The 20,338-nt window shown below is 33.8% G+C and overlaps 2 protein-coding genes across 7 annotated transcripts in view; both read left to right on the plus strand.

Moving 5' to 3' along the window:
• Window positions 1-20,338, plus strand: part of LOC114332176 (syntaxin-1A) — an 850,840-nt gene that overhangs the window by 489,755 nt on the left and 340,747 nt on the right. The gene's annotated exons all lie outside the window — the stretch shown is intronic.
• LOC126882355 (uncharacterized) lies at window positions 1,109-14,129 on the plus strand. Of its 2 annotated transcripts, none has more exons than XR_007697294.1 (2): window positions 1,109-1,510; window positions 12,487-14,129. XR_007697294.1 is itself a non-coding variant. In XM_050647241.1 (2 exons), exon 2 carries the CDS (start codon window positions 4,562-4,564, stop codon window positions 5,957-5,959), a length of 1,398 nt encoding a protein of 465 aa, XP_050503198.1. In that variant the 5' UTR covers window positions 1,121-1,510; window positions 2,072-4,561; the 3' UTR covers window positions 5,960-7,271. The 2 variants fall into 2 exon arrangements, 1 of the variants encoding a protein (XP_050503198.1); XM_050647241.1 differs by lacking the exon at window positions 12,487-14,129 and adding an exon at window positions 2,072-7,271 and having other exon boundaries at window positions 1,121-1,510.

Raw genomic sequence — 20,338 nt, forward strand, 5'->3', positions numbered from 1 at the left:
ATAAGAAATTAGACGAAGGCATAAGTGATACACAAATGGGATTTAGGAAAAGTCTGGGAACACGGGACGCACTGTTTGCAGTAAGTGTTCTTTCGCAGAGATGCCTAGATATGAATCAGGAAGTATATGCCTGTTTCATTGATTTTGAGAAGGCATTTGACAAAGTGCAGCATAATCGTCTTAAAGAAATTTTGTTAAATAAAAACATAGACAGTAGAGACATTAGAATTATATGTAACCTCTATTGGAATCAGACAGCAAAAGTGAAAGTTGAAAATGAACTGACTGAGGATATCCAGATTCGTCGTGGGGTGCGCCAAGGGTGTATTTTATCACCATTGTTATTTAATTTATATAGTGAAGCCATCTCAGAATTAGCGTTGGCCGAAGTCAATGAGGGCCTAATAATAAACGGTGAGCCACTTAATAATATAAGATATGCTGACGATACCGTACTTTTAGCGGGAACACTAGAAGAATTGCAACACCTTGCTCAACAACTAAATATACATTGCAACGATTATGAACTAAAAATAAATTTGAAGAAAACCAAGTTCATGGTATTTACAAAAACACAAAACATCAGAGTTAGACTAGTACTGGATAATACAGAAATTGAGCAAATATCTTCGTACAAATATCTTGGAGCATGGATCACAGAAGATACTGATCAGACAAAAGAAATAAGATGCCGCATTGAAATTGCACGATCCATTTTTAACAGAATGAGGAAACTTTTCTGTAATCGCAATATCAATATAACGCTCCGGATAAGAATGCTTCGTTGTTATATTTTCTCCACCCTTTTGTATGGGGTTGAGGCATGGACACTAAAACAATCCCACATTAAAAACCTAGAAGCATTCGAAATGTGGTGTTATAGACGTATTCTGAAAATATCATGGACAGATCGTAAAACAAACGCACAAGTGCTCAAACAACTAGGAAAACAATGCGAAGTTTTAAATTCCATAAAAATCAGGAAGTTGGAGTACTTGGGGCACATCATGAGAGGTGAGAAATACGAACTATTAAGGAATATAATGCAGGGCAAAATCAAAGGCAGAAGAAGCGTAGTGTGACGTTCCGCCCCTTATAGAATCGATTATTGATGGGAAGATATTATTTAACTATCCAAAATATTATTTAATTATTTTCAGAATTATTTTCTTTCAATGTTTATTCAAATAGAACTTAAACCCATCTCAGAATTTTTAAATGCTTGATGACGTCACATTTAAAACGTGGCAACATTGGTTTCCCCACTTTGACAGCCAATGCTTAGTAGAGGGGTACGAAGGATTCAGCTGTGAACGTGAGCCTTGGATTGCCATTGTTTCTCGAGTGTTCGGTCTGAATCGTAGTGTGCGGGGTCATTAGACTCAATTATTCACCTCTAATTCTCAGTTCCAAATTGATTAAATATTACAATAAAAGTATAGTGAAGTTATCCAGCAGCAGGGGATTTGAAGAATTTTAGAGCATACTATATCCAATGAGTTCTACCCCGGTAAATACACATTTTATTAAGTATTTTATTCAGCCATTTTGGAAGTCCTTGACATTTGCTAACTAAGTTTCACATAGTCTATTTTCATGGTTTTTATGTTTTATTTTCATGGATCAAACTCATCTAGAGATAATTCAATATTCGTTGTTAATTTGTGCTTCCAGTTGGAAAATAGAGCTAATTTAAACTCCATTTTTTATATTCCTTTCAAGTCTACAGAACTCCTATCTTTTGAACGATGATCAAATAAGTATCCATCGCTTAGTCTTACTATATTTTATCCTTGTATAATATATCTATATACCGGTGTATATATTATAATAAAATATTCTTTCACAGTAATTATATTTTGTATTTCAATTGGAAATTACTTGTGTTATTTGACCAAGGTCATCTGATAGCAACCTGATAAAAGGTCAAGCTGTCTAGTCATTCAAGTTTTTGGACTTAATGACCTATTTCTTCTTATTCCCATAGGAATAAAAACACCTCCTCGTATCTCTTGTTTTTTTTTTTTGACATTGGTAGATTGGTAGTAACACCACACTGTGTTTTTTTTAGCACCTACCATGAAATCTTAAAGCCACCCTACAACAACACCAAGGCCAGACCACACAGAGAGAAACAATCAATAGGCGACCAGCCTGGATTATTTCCACATTTTCTTTTTTTTGAGTACCTCCAGCTGCTTTCCAACAGTTTTGAGTACCTTCAGCTGCTTTCTACCAGTCTTCCTCTCCTGTACCTCCAGCAGGACAGCTGCTAGCGAGAGTTAGCACCCTTGGGTGCCCATTACATCAACTTCAAGATTAGGAAAGAGTGGTTTGTTTGGGAACATTTACTGTGCTCTTATTAAAGACAGACTGGTTTTGTGATATTTAGTACATTTTTTTTTAGTTCAATTGCACACACATTTTTCCTGCTTTATATTTTTTATAGGTTTTTTTTCTTTACAACATAATATTTAATTGATAGCGTTCCCCAACACTCTGCAATCTATAAAGGTATAAATTTCTGAGCTCAGATATTTTCCCTGATAATAGTAGTCGGTACTCTTATCTTGATTATTTTTAGGCTGTGTTCCACTTTTGTATAATTATTTAAACTCATTCCATTATTTTAGTATATGTTTAATTAAATTTTTAAAAATTAACTTCACATATTAGTCAAAATTGTAATTATTAACTTTATTTAACTTGAACTTATTAACTTTACTTAACTTTAACTTATTAACTTTATTTAACTTTAACTTTAATTTATTAAATTCATATGAACTTCTGGATTCTAATCCCTCAGATTAGTTTTTGGTTTCACTTGTTATTATTACTATTATAAACCACGAGTTAGGAAAAGGATCTGTGTATCCACTCGTAGGTTTATTTATTCAATAAGGCTTGTGCCTGTCCCACTCACAGTGAGGTATTTATATGTTATATATAGTATCAGGTAGTATTTAATTAAGGTGTACGTATTATAAACGTACAATTATTATTTGGTGAGGGTTCTACTAACCTAGTTGTAAGTTGTACTTCCTGTATTAGAGGTACCCGTAGTCAGTTTTTCTAACCTTATAAAGAGTATTCTTAGATCATAGTTGTATGATGATTTTGTAATTGACTTTCACTAGTATCACTTTTTCCTGTCATGTTAGAGTTACACACTAGTTACTTGTCCTAACTCAGAGATTGTTAAAAAGATCTAGTAGTTACATTCAATAAATATACATTTATTGTGATTTTTTTTTCTTATTACTCCTTTATTTTTAGTAGTATATTTTATAATTTAATAATCTTTAATAACTTTTCACATACTTGTACTACAAATTTAACATACTCTATAGCAGCGTAGAATACCTGGAAGAGCGTTAACCTAGTTATCCTTCTTCTGGCGCCCAAAAATTCATTCTATTTTCAGTATATTATTATATTTACTCTATCTATTTTCTGAACATTATCTTCATATCTTCTTTTCGAGCCATCATTGTCACTTCCTTTAATCTATTGTCTGGCCAAAAATAGCCGTGCAAATTGGCCGAATCCTTCCTTGAGTGTCAAGTGGCCCTTCTCATACATATTTAGCTAGCCATTCAAGTTATATCTATCTATTAATGATTTCTCATCTCTAGTCCTGTATCAATTCGATATTCTTTGTCTTGGCATCCTTCCATACAAATACTACTACAAAGTTGTATTTTAGTTACTCCAGCTTCTTCAACGGAGAAGCCACACATTTTTGTCCTTTGGCTACATTAAGTAGATCTTCTTCTTTTTACTACTTCTGTTGGAGTTTACCACTCCCTTTTCATTCACTCCAACAGAAAATCATCAGCTAGTTGTTACATTGGCGCCCAACGTGGGGCCTTTATTTTTGGTCTGAGACAGTATTCATTTAGGTCAATTCTTCTCTTTTATCTGAAATCTCTTTGTTATTTCCGTTTGGTATCCTATACACATATTGTTACTTATTTATTTTATTTTTAATTTCTGATACATATCAGGTATTCTTAAACGCTGTTTTGATTTTTGTTTATATTTTGGGACCTCATTATAGTATATGTTTGTGCAGCTTACATTCTGGGTTAGATTTTGAATTTTTATTGGGAACTTATATTTAATATTGCTATTAATAATATAATTCATATAACAATTTTATTTCTTCAGTCAATAGTGGTATAGTTGGAGGTACAACTAAGTGTTGATTATTATTATTATTATTATAGATATATATTTTTTCTAGAGTGGTGGTAAGTTACATATAAATAAAAAAATTTACTTCCAGTATTTAGGTAGTAGGTTTACTTGAGTATACAATATTTATTGGATTATTTATCCATTTATTTGATCTTATATATTTATTTGATCTTATTTATTAGATTATATACTGCATTATATATATATATTTTTTTTTTTTTGCTGGCTATTTTGATTTTGTTGGTGTGTTGCTGATATTTTCTCGGTTTATATTATATATATTTTGCGTGCAAACTTTCATATTTTCATATTTTTCATATTTCTGTTCTTTGGACTATTTGTCAATAACTTTGCTCTCATCATGTGTGCTTTTAAAGCTGAACATCTTCTGGTGGATGAATTGGATTATGAATTAAAGATTCGGGACATAATGCCAGAGGAGTCGACAACTGTCGATAAAAAACGCAATCTTTTGAGAGGTGCTTTGAAACAAGAAGCTGGCAATAGAAGTTTTCTCCAAATTTCAGCTGTATCCCTTCCTTTTGAGGAACAACAAAAAGGAATCACTGAAACATTGGACAGCTTGTCTAAAAAAATCGAAAAGTTTAGGGGAACTGTAAAGGATACAGAGTATGCGCGATTAACATCTCGTCTAGGCCATATTTCTGCCCGTGTACACTTGCTACACTGTCCTTCTGAAGAACAGGAACCGTTCAAGAGGTCTGTTTCTCTTAAAATATTAACACTAGAGGGTGAACTTGATTCTAGAGTTAACCCCATTGCTACCTCTACTCCTAATGCTTCAGTCAATGTACCTAGCTTTACGTACTCCAAACCTGTTCAAGTACACAAATGGGGTATTTCATTTTCAGGTGAAAAACAGCACACTGATGTGATGTCATTTTTAGAAAGGGTTGAATGTCTTCGAATATCTAGAGGTGTTTCTGAAGAGGATTTGTTTGCTGCTTCTGCTGAGTTGTTCACCGGGACCGCTTTTACATGGTTTATGAATAACAGGGGTAATTTTTCTTGTTGGTCTGATCTGATTAAAAAGTTGAAGTCGGATTTTCTTCCGTATTCATTCCAGGATGATTTATTAGATCAAATTAAGAATCATAAGCAGAAACCTGGGGAATCTGTTACTATGTTTATTAATACTATATTAGGTATGTGTAGTCGTTTAGACACTCCTTTGTCAGATTTAGCTAAAATTAAAATCATCCTTAAATGTCTATTGCCCTTTTATCATCAACAATTAGCTCTTATGGACATTCAGAACATTGATGACCTTACTATAAAATGCAAACGTTTGGAGGAAACGTTATCCTGGTCTTCTCAACCTCCATCCACATCTCGATCCTCTTCTAACTCTTCTTCTCAGCCAACTTCCTTTAGGCAACGTTCTTGGCTAAATAAGGGTCATGAACATAATGTTTCGGTTGTTAGTTCTCTTGTCTGCTGGAATTGTGATCAGCCTGGTCACCCATTTTACAATTGTGGGATTCCTCAAAATCGTATTTTCTGCCATGGTTGTGGCCGAGAGAACACCCTTAAAAGAAACTGTTCTAAGTGTTCGGGAAACGACACGTCGGAGGTCCGTCCCCTGAACGTTTCTCCGTCCAACATCCAATCAGGGAATCAAACCCCATCGTCAAACGAAACTACAGGACCAAGCACATCCAGCAACCCAAACCCATCTTCACGAAAAGGGAAAGGGGTGTCGTTCAAGAAAGCAGCACACACCACAAAACAAAATTAAACCAGAAATTTATTTCTATAGATAATACGTTAGATTCGCTTGATTCAAATGATCACAGATGGTCATTTACAAACGCTTCTTTGATTGGTAGTGTTCAACGTAACAATAATAATTGTGATAGTAATGTGGTTCCATTATCTATATTAGATTCTAGTTTTGTTAATGATGATGATACGTCTGGGTTAGTTCCATATAACGGTTGTAGACAACCAAATACTTTAGATCTAGATATTAATTCGTTATTAGTTAGGAAACAAAATGATAATAGGCCATATCTTCCTATTCAAATTTTAGGACAATCGTGTTTAGCTTTGTTAGATAGTGGCTCTAATATTTCATTGATAGGGGCACATTCGTTAAATTTATTGAAAAATTCTAGTATTCCCATTATGCCCATTTCATCTTTGCAAGTATCTACTGCAGATGGTACAGTTCAGTCCATTACGGGCAAACTCCAAATTAAAATCACAGTGGCAGATTTATGTAGGGAAATTACATTTTATGTTATTCCTTCCGTGCAGAATTCTATAATTTTAGGTATGGACTTTTTCAATGCTTTCAATAGTACCTTAAGTTGTTCTGATTTTTCTTTTTCCATATCTGAATTTAATTTATCTACCCTTAGTGCTATTCACGATTTTGCTAGTTTATCAAGCTCTGAACAAAGGCAATTAGAGAGTATGATCTCTAAATTTACTACTCTTTCTTCAAAAGACAAACTAGGTCGTACGTCGTTAATCTCTCACACTATCGAAGTGGGAAATCCCACTCCTTTCAGATTATATCAGTACCCCATACCTCAAGCCTGGCAGGCAGACTTAGAAAAGGAAGTAGATTCGATGCTTGCTTTAAATATCATAGAACCTTCAACATCGTCCTACTGTTCTCCGCTCTGGTTAACGAAGAAGAAGGATGGATCCTTCAGGATCTGCTTTGACGGTCGAAAACTAAACAGTATCACAACTAACAGGGATGCTTATCCTATCCCCAGAATAGATGTGATTTTGAGCAAACTTCAGAATGCCAAATACATCTCTTCTATTGATTTGTCTAAGGCCTTCCTACAGATCCCACTGAGTGAAGAGAGCAAGAAGTATACTGCTTTTGCTGTCAGTGGTAAAGGATTATTCCAGTTTGTCACCATGCCTTTCGGTCTTGTTTCTGCTCCTCAGACAATGTGTCGTCTGATGGATTTAGTCATTGGTCCACCGTTAGAGCCCTATGTTTTCTATTATTTAGACGATATTTTGGTTGTCACTCCTGATTTTTCCCTTCATATGGAAATTTTAGATAAGTTATTTTTACGTCTTAAGGAAGCTAATCTAACGGTCAATCTGGATAAATGTCAGTTTTGTCGCCCTAGTCTTAAGTTCTTGGGTTATGTTGTGGATAACCAGGGGCTGAGGACTGATCCTGAGAAAATAGTTGCTATCAAAAATTTTCCTATACCAAAGACCACCACCCAAGTCCGTAGGATATTGGGAATGTGTGGCTATTATCGGCGATTTGTACCGTCCTACTCTACTTTGTTGTCACCTCTTACTGATCTTTTGAAGAACAGGAAAAAGGGACAGACCATTACTTGGACTCCTGAGGCTGACGAAGCTTTTAGGCGCGTTAAAGATGCTTTAACGAGCGCTCCGGTTATGATGTCACCTAATTTTGATGAGCATTTTTATCTAATGACAGATTGCTCTAATACAGCTTCTGGAGGCGTATTATTTCAGTTGAAAGATGGCTCCGAACACCCCATAGCGTACACTAGTAAGAAGTTGAACAAGGCCCAGAAAAACTATTCAACTACGGAGAAAGAACTCTTAGCTATCATCCATGGGTTAGAAGCTTTTCGTTATTATCTGGAAGGTCGTAATTTCACTATAATTACTGATCATAGTTCCTTAGTATGGCTTCATAGTATGAAAAACCCTTCACAGAGGCTTTCTCGATGGATATGCAAACTGGCTGCCTATTCATATAAGATTGTCCATAGAAAGGCAAACGGGGTAGTGGTCGCAGATGCTCTTTCACGTGTCCATGATATTAATGTCCTAGATCTGTCCTCTTTAAGTCCTGATATGTGGTATCAGAATATGATTGATAGGGTCACTCAAGACCCACAAAAATATCCTGATTTTAAGGTAGAGAATAATATTCTGTACAAACACATCTTAAGTCCGATAGAGTCCTTATCCAATATGTCGGAGTGGAAAATAGTTGTACCTACGCCAAATAGGGAAAATATTCTGCATATGTTTCATGATGAAGTTACGGCGGGTCATTTTGGTTTTTATAAGACTTATCACCGTATTGCCGAATTATATTATTGGCCTGGTATGCGGAAGTCTATAAAAAGGTACATTTCTAAATGCATGGTTTGTGCTACTTGTAAACCAAGTAACCTACCACAGGCTGGACTTATGGGTTCCTTCAGGAACATAAATTTTCCTTGGCAGATGATCTCAATGGATCTCATTGGACCTTATCCTCGGAGTTACAAGGGTAATACCTATTGCCTGGTAGTTGTGGATTATTTCACTAAATTTCCTTTAGTTTGTCCCCTTCGCCAGGCCACAACTCCAGCAATTTTAAAATATTTGGAGGAACAAGTCTTTTTGGTGTATGGTGTTCCTCAAATTGTGTCATGTGACAACGGTCCTCAGTTTGTATCGAAGGCCTTTAAAGATCTTCTAGCTAAATATAAGGTTCAAAAGACCTTTTATAATGCTGCCTACCATCCACAAGCAAATCATACTGAGAGAGTAAATCGCAGTATTGTCACAGCTCTAAGGTCCTATACTTACCCTGATCACAGAGCTTGGGATCAATATATTCATTCCATAGCTCAAGCCATAAGGACTTCTGTCCATGAAGTTACCCAGTGCTCTCCAGCATATTTGAATTTTGGTAGGAATGTGGCTTTATCAGGTGATTATTTTGGTGTAATTTCAGACAATTCCGAAAATCTTCCTCAAATATCTGAGAAACTTCATCGCTTAGATGATCTCCAGACGTTACCTCATATTTTCGCAGACATTAGGAAGAAGTTAAAAACTTCTTACCTAAGGAACCAGCAGCACTATAATTTGAGGAAACGAGATCTGCGATTCTTTGTTGGTGATCGAGTCTTAAAGCGCAATTTTGTCAAATCCAATAAGGGTGATGCCATTTCTGCAAAGTTTTGCCAGAAATATGTCCCATGTACTGTCTCAAGGGTAATATCTCCTTTGATTTATGAATTAAAGGACAATTCGACTAATAAGCGAATTGGTCAATTTCATGTAAAGGATTTACTGCCTGACAACACCATGGACGATGTGGATTCTTCAACTTCATCGGAAGAAGATTAGCTTAACAGGGTTGTTTAAGCTAATATCTTCCTGTGTTTGCCTTTAATTAGTTTTATTATGGTATAGTATTTTAGTTTAAATTGTTAATCACCAGATAATGCCTGACCATAGCAATTTTTATCCTTCGGCATGGCTTGATGATTTCTCACGTATTAGTTATTAGGTACCGAATTCTTGTGTAATACCGCTTGTATGAGTTTATTATTATTTTTTTTTGTATTATAGATTGCATTTGAGTCATTATCGACAAATATTCTCAAATACTAATCCAGCCAGTAGTATTACCAAGTTAATAACCTCCACTTGTACTCTTAGTTTTGTACTCAACCTCTCAGAATAAAAGGGCTGTTGATTATTATATATTAAGATATTTGGATGTGTGGGCTCATACAAGTATTCTTGCTTAATATAGATGGAACTATGTTACACTACCATATCTTAGATTATGTGTTATATCTTGGATATTTGATTACATACCTATTATTTTTTTCTTATTGTTTTTATATCATGTCATTGGATTTGCCATATTGGAAAGAAGTTGTGGTTGTTAATTTGTTATTGGGTTACTTTATTGATATTTGTCACAGGTACCTTAAATACTTTATATTAATTCGGATTCTTACTTCCTCCACAGGATGATTCTGGAATGAATTTGGAATTTTGATTTATAAATGAATTCTTGAGTCCTTCATATTTCTTCTTATGAACTAGTCTGTTAATGCTCAAAGTTGGTGAATACGTGGGTTCGAAGTTCAGCAACTGATCACTGCTATCCGATTTCGTAATCCATGTCTTTCTTGTCAGAGTAGGCAGATGTTTATCCATGATAATATTTCTGGTTGGGAAATGGTGTACAACACTTCCTAACCATTCTTGTGCAATTGTTCCAAATATTCCAGGCACATTTTCACACGATAATAGGGAAGTCTAGTTTGCTTATTTTATGTCTCTTAGTTCATAGTATATTGATGCTTGACTTTCCATAGACGTAGAGTCGTAATGTTAGTGATGAACCCACTGGGACAAATTATTGATTTTCTTTTTAGTAGATTCCCTCTTCTTTCCTTAGGCATTAATTGTTGCTTAGATTCAGGAATATCTCCTGGATAATCCTATGTATGTTCACATGAATATACAGTCTTATGAAAGATTGGGAGCTCGTTCCCGTCATATTTTGTATTTACCATGGAGTCATAGAACTTATAAGTTCATCCTTTATTTTTACTATTTAGTTTCGATAGGCTCATATTACCGGATGAGGGTAGATCTAGAGCTAATTTAGTTAGTTATTTAGTATTAGTGAGAATTGGTCCATAAATCTTCCTGATCGTTCTTCTTTGGATATGCTCCTATAAATCTGGTGTCCATTGCTAGTCCGATTTTGGATTAAGTGTCCGATTCTTCACTTATTTTGTTTATTTGGTTGTATAGGTTCGTATTACCGGATGTGGGTGTACGTAGACCTAATTTATTTATATGATTTAGTATGGATGTGAATTGGTCCATAAATCTTCCTGGTCGTTCTTCATTGGATATGCTTTTGTGAATCTGTTGTCCATTGATAGTCTGACTTTGGATTGAGTGTCTGATTCCACATTTATTTTGGTTAATGTGTTTGCATTCCTTTGGTATGTTCACTATTTATATTAGTTGGTATTGGTGAAAATTATTCTATAAATATTCCTAGTTGTTCTTCTCTGGATATGCTATTACGAATCTGGTGTCCATTGCTAGTCCAATTTAGGATTGAGTGTTTGATTCTTCACTTATTATAGTTATTGATTTCATTGGTGACTTTAGTATATGTACTTGCGTTATGGTATGAATTGGCTCTCACCTTTGCCTGGTTGTTCGTCCTTGGATATACTCCTTATAAATCTGATGTCCATGGATAGTTCAACTTTGGATTTACTGCCAATTCGACACTTATTTGTCATTATAAATTATGTCTCATCTTTAGCACTTTTACTAGGACTTCGGGTCATATGTTGCAATTTCCGTTATTTGCTGCAGTGACCATCCTACTTTCCCTTGATTATTAGTGGTGATTATTTGTAATCTTGCGAATCAACGGGGAATGATACACTAAGCACTACTACTCTAGTTTAATATTTTGAAAAAAAAAAAAAAAAAAAAAAAAAAAAAAATTTTTAAATAAAATTTTTTTTCTGGTGGTTGAAAGGGAATGTGACGTTCCGCCCCTTATAGAATCGATTATTGATGGGAAGATATTATTTAACTATCCAAAATATTATTTAATTATTTTCAGAATTATTTTCTTTCAATGTTTATTCAAATAGAACTTAAACCCATCTCAGAATTTTTAAATGCTTGATGACGTCACATTTAAAACGTGGCAACATTGGTTTCCCCACTTTGACAGCCAATGCTTAGTAGAGGGGTACGAAGGATTCAGCTGTGAACGTGAGCCTTGGATTGCCATTGTTTCTCGAGTGTTCGGTCTGAATCGTAGTGTGCGGGGTCATTAGACTCAATTATTCACCTCTAATTCTCAGTTCCAAATTGATTAAATATTACAATAAAAGTATAGTGAAGTTATCCAGCAGCAGTGGATTTGAAGAATTTTAGAGCATACTATATCCAATGAGTTCTACCCCGGTAAATACACATTTTATTAAGTATTTTATTCAGCCATTTTGGAAGTCCTTGACATTTGCTAACTAAGTTTCACATAGTCTATTTTCATGGTTTTTATGTTTTATTTTCATGGATCAAACTCATCTAGAGATAATTCAATATTCGTTGTTAATTTGTGCTTCCAGTTGGAAAATAGAGCTAATTTAAACTCCATTTTTTATATTCCTTTCAAGTCTACAGAACTCCTATCTTTTGAACGATGATCAAATAAGTATCCATCGCTTAGTCTTACTATATTTTATCCTTGTATAATATATCTATATACCGGTGTATATATTATAATAAAATATTCTTTCACAGTAATTATATTTTGTATTTCAATTGGAAATTACTTGTGTTATTTGACCAAGGTCATCTGATAGCAACCTGATAAAAGGTCAAGCTGTCTAGTCATTCAAGTTTTTGGACTTAATGACCTATTTCTTCTTATTCCCATAGGAATAAAAACACCTCCTCGTATCTCTTGTTTTTTTTTTTTGACATTGGTAGATTGGTAGTAACACCACACTGTGTTTTTTTTAGCACCTACCATGAAATCTTAAAGCCACCCTACAACAACACCAAGGCCAGACCACACAGAGAGAAACAATCAATAGGCGACCAGCCTGGATTATTTCCACATTTTCTTTTTTTTGAGTACCTCCAGCTGCTTTCCAACAGTTTTGAGTACCTTCAGCTGCTTTCTACCAGTCTTCCTCTCCTGTACCTCCAGCAGGACAGCTGCTAGCGAGAGTTAGCACCCTTGGGTGCCCATTACATCAACTTCAAGATTAGGAAAGAGTGGTTTGTTTGGGAACATTTACTGTGCTCTTATTAAAGACAGACTGGTTTTGTGATATTTAGTACATTTTTTTTTAGTTCAATTGCACACACATTTTTCCTGCTTTATATTTTTTATAGGTTTTTTTTCTTTACAACATAATATTTAATTGATAGCGTTCCCCAACACTCTGCAATCTATAAAGGTATAAATTTCTGAGCTCAGATATTTTCCCTGATAATAGTAGTCGGTACTCTTATCTTGATTATTTTTAGGCTGTGTTCCACTTTTGTATAATTATTTAAACTCATTCCATTATTTTAGTATATGTTTAATTAAATTTTTAAAAATTAACTTCACATATTAGTCAAAATTGTAATTATTAACTTTATTTAACTTGAACTTATTAACTTTACTTAACTTTAACTTATTAACTTTATTTAACTTTAACTTTAATTTATTAAATTCATATGAACTTCTGGATTCTAATCCCTCAGATTAGTTTTTGGTTTCACTTGTTATTATTACTATTATAAACCACGAGTTAGGAAAAGGATCTGTGTATCCACTCGTAGGTTTATTTATTCAATAAGGCTTGTGCCTGTCCCACTCACAGTGAGGTATTTATATGTTATATATAGTATCAGGTAGTATTTAATTAAGGTGTACGTATTATAAACGTACAATTATTATTTGGTGAGGGTTCTACTAACCTAGTTGTAAGTTGTACTTCCTGTATTAGAGGTACCCGTAGTCAGTTTTTCTAACCTTATAAAGAGTATTCTTAGATCATAGTTGTATGATGATTTTGTAATTGACTTTCACTAGTATCACTTTTTCCTGTCATGTTAGAGTTACACACTAGTTACTTGTCCTAACTCAGAGATTGTTAAAAAGATCTAGTAGTTACATTCAATAAATATACATTTATTGTGATTTTTTTTTCTTATTACTCCTTTATTTTTAGTAGTATATTTTATAATTTAATAATCTTTAATAACTTTTCACATACTTGTACTACAAATTTAACATACTCTATAGCAGCGTAGAATACCTGGAAGAGCGTTAACCTAGTTATCCTTCTTCTGGCGCCCAAAAATTCATTCTATTTTCAGTATATTATTATATTTACTCTATCTATTTTCTGAACATTATCTTCATATCTTCTTTTCGAGCCATCATTGTCACTTCCTTTAATCTATTGTCTGGCCAAAAATAGCCGTGCAAATTGGCCGAATCCTTCCTTGAGTGTCAAGTGGCCCTTCTCATACATATTTAGCTAGCCATTCAAGTTATATCTATCTATTAATGATTTCTCATCTCTAGTCCTGTATCAATTCGATATTCTTTGTCTTGGCATCCTTCCATACAAATACTACTACAAAGTTGTATTTTAGTTACTCCAGCTTCTTCAACGGAGAAGCCACACATTTTTGTCCTTTGGCTACATTAAGTAGATCTTCTTCTTTTTACTACTTCTGTTGGAGTTTACCACTCCCTTTTCATTCACTCCAACAGAAAATCATCAGCTAGTTGTTACAGTAGGAAGACGTAAAATCTCGTGGCTACGCAATCTCCGTGAATGGTTTGGATGCAGCTCAAATGAACTGTTCTGGCGCGTAACCAACAAAATTATAATTGCCAGAATGATTTCCAATCTCCGATAGGAGCGGAACTTTAAGAAGAAGAAGATCGCAAATAACTCGAAAAGTATTGACTTACATAAAAATCTCTTGAACGAAAGTTGCTTGTTATCAGTCAATTTATCCATTTACGTGCTTATTTTAAACACGCGTTTTTCACCCCTTCAGAAGGGGTGACTGTCACCCTCCAAGTAAAAGCAACCAACAGCACAATTTCAACTTTGAAGTAGAGGGTAAGTAGAACCTATATCCAATTTAAGGGTAAGTAGAACTGAAAATTACACGGTATCCCCGTATTTCCCGTTCATTTACTGGGCTATAAATGTAACGTACTAGGGCGGTTCGATAAGTACTTAGCCTAGAATAGAAAAACGAACATTTTGCAAAAAGTGGTGATTTATTTCTGAACATACTCTGCTTGTAGCTTGAATCACTTGACTCAGCGATGTTCCAACTTCTTTAACCCGTCTGAAAAATACGTTTTCTGGAGGTCTGCAAAGTACCCTTCCGTGGCGGCGATGAACTCCTAATTCTACTTAAATTTCTGCCTGGCGAGTAACTTTCAAGTTTGGAAAAAAAGAAGCCGTACACGACCAAATTTGGGAAGTACGTTGAATGGGACAGTAGTTCGTAGCCCAATTCAACCAGTTTGGCCATGCTGACGGGGGAGGTATGACCCGGTGAGTTGTCATGGTGGAAGAGCATTTTTTCTTCGCCAATTAGAGCTGTTTCTTCTGCAATTCGGCGTTGAATTGGCCAATAATTCGGCATAGTAAAGCCCTGTGGTCGTTTTGTCCTTTTCCGGAAAGTCGATATAAATCACATGTTGTGAATCCCAGAAAACGGTGGCCATCACCTTTCCGGCCAAAAGGACAGTGTTCACCTTCTTCGGAGCACGTTCGCTGGGTGACGTCAATTGTTTCGTGTTCCTTCCAACAGTTTCAAACACTGCTCTGTAGTGGTCTCATCGTGCCAACAACTTTCTCAGGTCCAAAATTTCATGCAAAATATGACGCACACGATCTTTTAAGATGCCTACTGTCTCAACTATCTCGCGCATCTTCAGTCAGCAATTTTCCAATACCATTTTGCATGTTATCCTCCGTGGTAGCTGTTTTCGGGACAACTGGGCGCGACTTACATACGAATCCAAACTAAATCTAACTGTCGTAGTACAACACGACCAAAATCACTTTGTATTTGAGATTTCGGTTTTGAGATGACGTTTTTCCAAATTTTTTGAGTTTTATTTTAGTAACGTCTTGCCAAGTAAAATACCTACACCAAAATAAAATTATAACATTAATAACTGGGTAAGAAACAGAAGAATAGAATGGAATGACCACATAAGCCGAATGACAACAAATAGAATAATAAGGACAGCGAGAGACGGTTCCCCAATAGGAAGACGATTGATGGAACGACAACTTAGTAGAGACACATTGAAAAAACAGACAGAGTCAGTTCTATACAAGAAGAAGAAGAAGAAGAAAATAAAATTCAGAAAATGTGGAAAAACCGAACGTCAACATTAGTGTGCATCCAAATCTCAAGTACAAAGTGAATTTGGTCGTGCTGTACAATCCGGCAAGTGATAGATGGGGGGTGACCTTCTCGTATTGTGTATGTCTCGTTGTGTATTCTCGCTCAAGGTCACCCGCCAGGTCTCACTTGTCGGATTGTACTCAATTCGTCGGTAAGAACTCAATTCAGAGCACACCACAGGCTGTTCTGATGAGATCAGGAAATTGAAACATATGTAAACAGATGATGGTGGTCTCTGAAACTAATTAAATCTTAACTGTCTTTATTTATCTTCGTTTTTTACTCACGAATTGGGTATTAGGAATCAAAATTCGTTTGATCTTTACCTAGATAAATTGACGTGTGGTGGAATGCATATTTTAGAATCACCATATCTATGGGATATGAATAGGTGGGAATGAGAATAGGTGAAATAGGTAGGTATAGGTGAAAGTGAGAATTGGTTTCCGAGCTAAGAAATCTTTTAGATTTTTGTTCTTAAATTTTATTTATGTAGAAATGGAGTCTCTTAGGTTTCGCCTATTACTCTGGGCTAATTAGCAAGATACAAGGAAAAGTTATTTACCAGCAATTTTATTGCTGGAATCGAATCTTATGATTGTATATATTAATAATATAGGTATGCAAAGTCCGCAGATAGTGTGCTACTTTTTTTATAAACAAAATGGCGCCCGAAAATCGTGTTTTTTTCAATTTTTGCTCTATAACTCCAAAGATTTTAACTTTACACCAAAAACACCCAAATAAAAATTCACCGTAATTACATTCTGCATGGAGAGGTGTTTTTCCCGATTTACTTTGACGAAAATTTTCCCCGGCAAATGCGGTTTTTTCCAACAAAATCTTTAATTTTCAACTAAAATTTTAGATAAGTAATTGTTTATTAATAATTAAATAACTTGGTAATATAAAATCACTTTTCGTATAGATAATAATTCCAGAAGCTGATGGAAATTAAATGAACAGTTTAGCAACAGTTGAATTATTGATTAAAAATTTACGGTCGCTATAATAACCACAATAATTATGATACATAAGAATAACTATGATTTTTGTATAAAAAGACATTGTACCTATCTAATGCACTTTACAGAATTGAAATTGGACTATTTAAGGGGTCTCAGGAATATTTTAAAATTATAAACAATTTTTTGGCTTATAAACAAATAGAATATCTCGGGAAATATTAAATTAAATTAAATCATGAAAACGGTATTGGTAAAAAAGCGGCAGGACACTTCTTTTAAAAGAAAAAACGTTTAGTTGTGATGGGTGGTTCCTAAGATACAACCGGTCAAAGTTGACCGAACATAATTTTTGAACCATCACCTTTTTATTTTCGTCCTCTTTCTCCACACTAATTTTCAAATCTTTAAAGTACTCATAACATATATTATTATAATAAAAACTATCGATATTACTAGTGAAAATTGCCAAAAATAGCACAATTCCAATCAAAAATTAGGTTGGAGAAAATGTAATCTGAAAGTTCAAAATCGGTATACGTTAAAAAAATGCATTTTCTCGGCGTCCCATGGAGCAATTTTCTTCATTCTTTTTTTGTTCCCAAGTAACTCGAGTAGAGCCATCTAACTAACGCATTTTTCAATATTAAACTTGCTTTTGTTTTGTTATAATAGATTAATTTATTTATAAGAAAAGAAAACTACATATTTTCTCCAGTTGTAGACTTACTTTTTAGATAAACTTACTACAAGTGTACTTTTTAACGTTATAAACACAAATATTCTTATTTGAAAGCTGTATAAATATTTAAACACTTTTTATTTAAACAAATTAAACATTTTTGTTATAATAAATAAATTAATTTATTATAACAAAACAAAAGCAACTTTGACATTTAATAATGCGTTAGTTAGATTGCTCTACTCGAGTTATTTGGGAATAAAAAAAGAATGAAGAAAATTGCTCCATGGGAACCCGAGAAAATGCATTTTTTTTATCGTATACCGATTTTGAACTTTGAGATTACATTTTCTACAAGCTAATTTTTTATTTGGAATTTTGCTATTTTTGGCAATTTTCACTAGTAATATCGATAGTTTTTATTATAATAATATATGTTATGAGTACTTTAAAGATTTGAAAAATAGTGTGGAGAAAGAGGACGAAAATAAAAAGGTGATGGTTCAAAAATTATGTCCGGTCAACTTTGACCGGTTGTATCTTAGGAACCACCCATCACAACTAAACGTTTTTTCTTTTAAAAGAAGTGTCCTGCCGCTTTTTTACCAATACCGTTTTCATGATTTAATTTAATTTAATATTTCCCGAGATATTCTATTTGTTTATAAGCCAAAAAATTGTTTATAATTTTAAAATATTCCTGAGACCCCTTAAATAGTCCAATTTCAATTCTGTAAAGTGCATTAGATAGGTACAGTGTATTTTTATACAAAAATCATAGTTATTCTTATGTATCATTATTATTGTGGTTATTATAGCGACCGTACATTTTTAATTAATAATTCAATTGTTGCTAAACTGTTCATTTAATTTCCATCAGCTTCTGGAATTATTATCTATACGAAAGGTGATTTTATATTACCAAGTTATTTAATTATTAATAAACAATTACTTATCTAAAATTTTAGTTGAAAATTAAAGATTTTGTTGGAAAAAACCGCATTTGCCGGGGAAAATTTTCGTCAAAGTAAATCGGGAAAAACACGTCTCCATGCAGAATGTAATTACGGTGAATTTTTATTTGGGTGTTTTTGGTGTAAAGTTAAAATCTTTGGAGTTATAGAAGAAAAATTGAAAAAAAACACGATTTTCGGGCGCCATTTTGTTTATAAAAAAAGTAGCACACTATCTGCGAACTTTGCATACCTATATTATTAATATATACAATCATAAGATTCGATTCCAGCTGGTAAATAACTTTTCCCGAAAATGGCCTATTCTCCGATATAATCTGCTCAGACTAGATGTACATATTAAAAATATAAATTTTAGATTATTGCATACTATGTGTGTATGAATTGATTTGTAACTTAACTACTCTCATAGAGTAAAAATTTATTGACAAAAGAAAGAACAAACAAAAAACGATGTTTCTGTACAGATATGACGAATGGCAGGATAGAATACCGGAATGTATTCACAATAAGGGGCCTAAAGATATTCCGTTATATAATTTAAAAAAATACTGTTCAATTCAAACTACCATTTTACGTACCCAAGGACGTACAACTTGTGTATATTACAAGTGTGAAAAAGTAAAAAATTGTATGTTAACGGCTTACGTATCCTTTTCGTGTGAATGCACCATTAACCCTCTATGGTTGCATAAGCACTTTGGCTGCATTCCAAACACCTTATCTCCTCCCGTTTCAAGCAGGTATATTGCTTTTTTAAGACTTAGCACATGATAACGTATTATTAACAAGTCATACGCTATGAAGCGGCTTATCACCGCTTTCAGGAATACAAAGTTTTATGTAAAAAGGTATTAAACTCGTACTTGTAACTTTTCCTTTCAATGAAATAAAATTACGTATGAATTTTTTTTTCAATAATTAAGTTTTCACTTGTTACGATATTTAGTGCTGTTTGTAAACAAAAATAAAAAATGTCTGCCTTAGTAGTGTCAAACTAAATTATAATTCCGATTTACTAGCACCATAATAGACAGATATCGCAAATGCATTTTTATCGTACGTTAATAGCGAAATACGCTATTTTGACATGTGCGCAAGCGGTGAGTGAATGTTACACTAATACCGTATAACGTCTCCCGCTATTTAGGTCGAAATAAGAGACGGTAATAACGTTAACGATAATTTGACATTTGGGATGAAACAAAAATAATTTATAGAATACAAATTTTATAAACTAAAAACTGTGAAATATATTCGCTTTCAAATGCTCGTAAAGTCGGGAATACGTCATCCGTACGACAATTTTAAAATCGTCATGTTTCAGTGCTAATAAAAGGTTGAAAAACTTGATTTTGCAATATACTTTGGGATTGTCTAGGGTATAGATATATTAAGTGGTTCTTATATTGGAAATTATATCAATTTTTCCCCTAAAAATCAACAGCCTCTTGACAAAAAACTAGAATTGATTTAACACATATTTTGTGTGTTTTAAATGGAGAAAACAGTTTAATTCGCACAAAACCCCAAAAAAATACAAGAAAAAGTTTAAAAGCAAAAATACTAATATCTAGGTAGTAACCTATTATGTTTTTCCTGGAATGTGCAGCATTTTTATCATTTCTAGAGGTATGCAACAACACAAAAACTAATAATATAAATAATTTATTATTAGGTAAAATACAAAACACACAACATAATATTAACATGATCAGACACAAGGAAGTGTTTGGAAGTATTTTCTTATGTTCAGAGGCCCATTTATCTTTATGGCAACATTTCTTTACCCATTGTTTGATAAT

Source organism: Diabrotica virgifera, chromosome 3, assembly GCF_917563875.1.
Source record: "Diabrotica virgifera virgifera chromosome 3, PGI_DIABVI_V3a".
Classification (NCBI taxonomy): Eukaryota; Metazoa; Arthropoda; class Insecta; order Coleoptera; family Chrysomelidae; genus Diabrotica; species Diabrotica virgifera.

Bases quoted from the DNA above. Each gene is read 5' to 3' on its own strand.
- LOC126882355 (XM_050647241.1), top strand. From the start codon at position 4,562: ATGTGTGCTTTTAAAGCTGAACATCTTCTGGTGGATGAATTGGATTAT.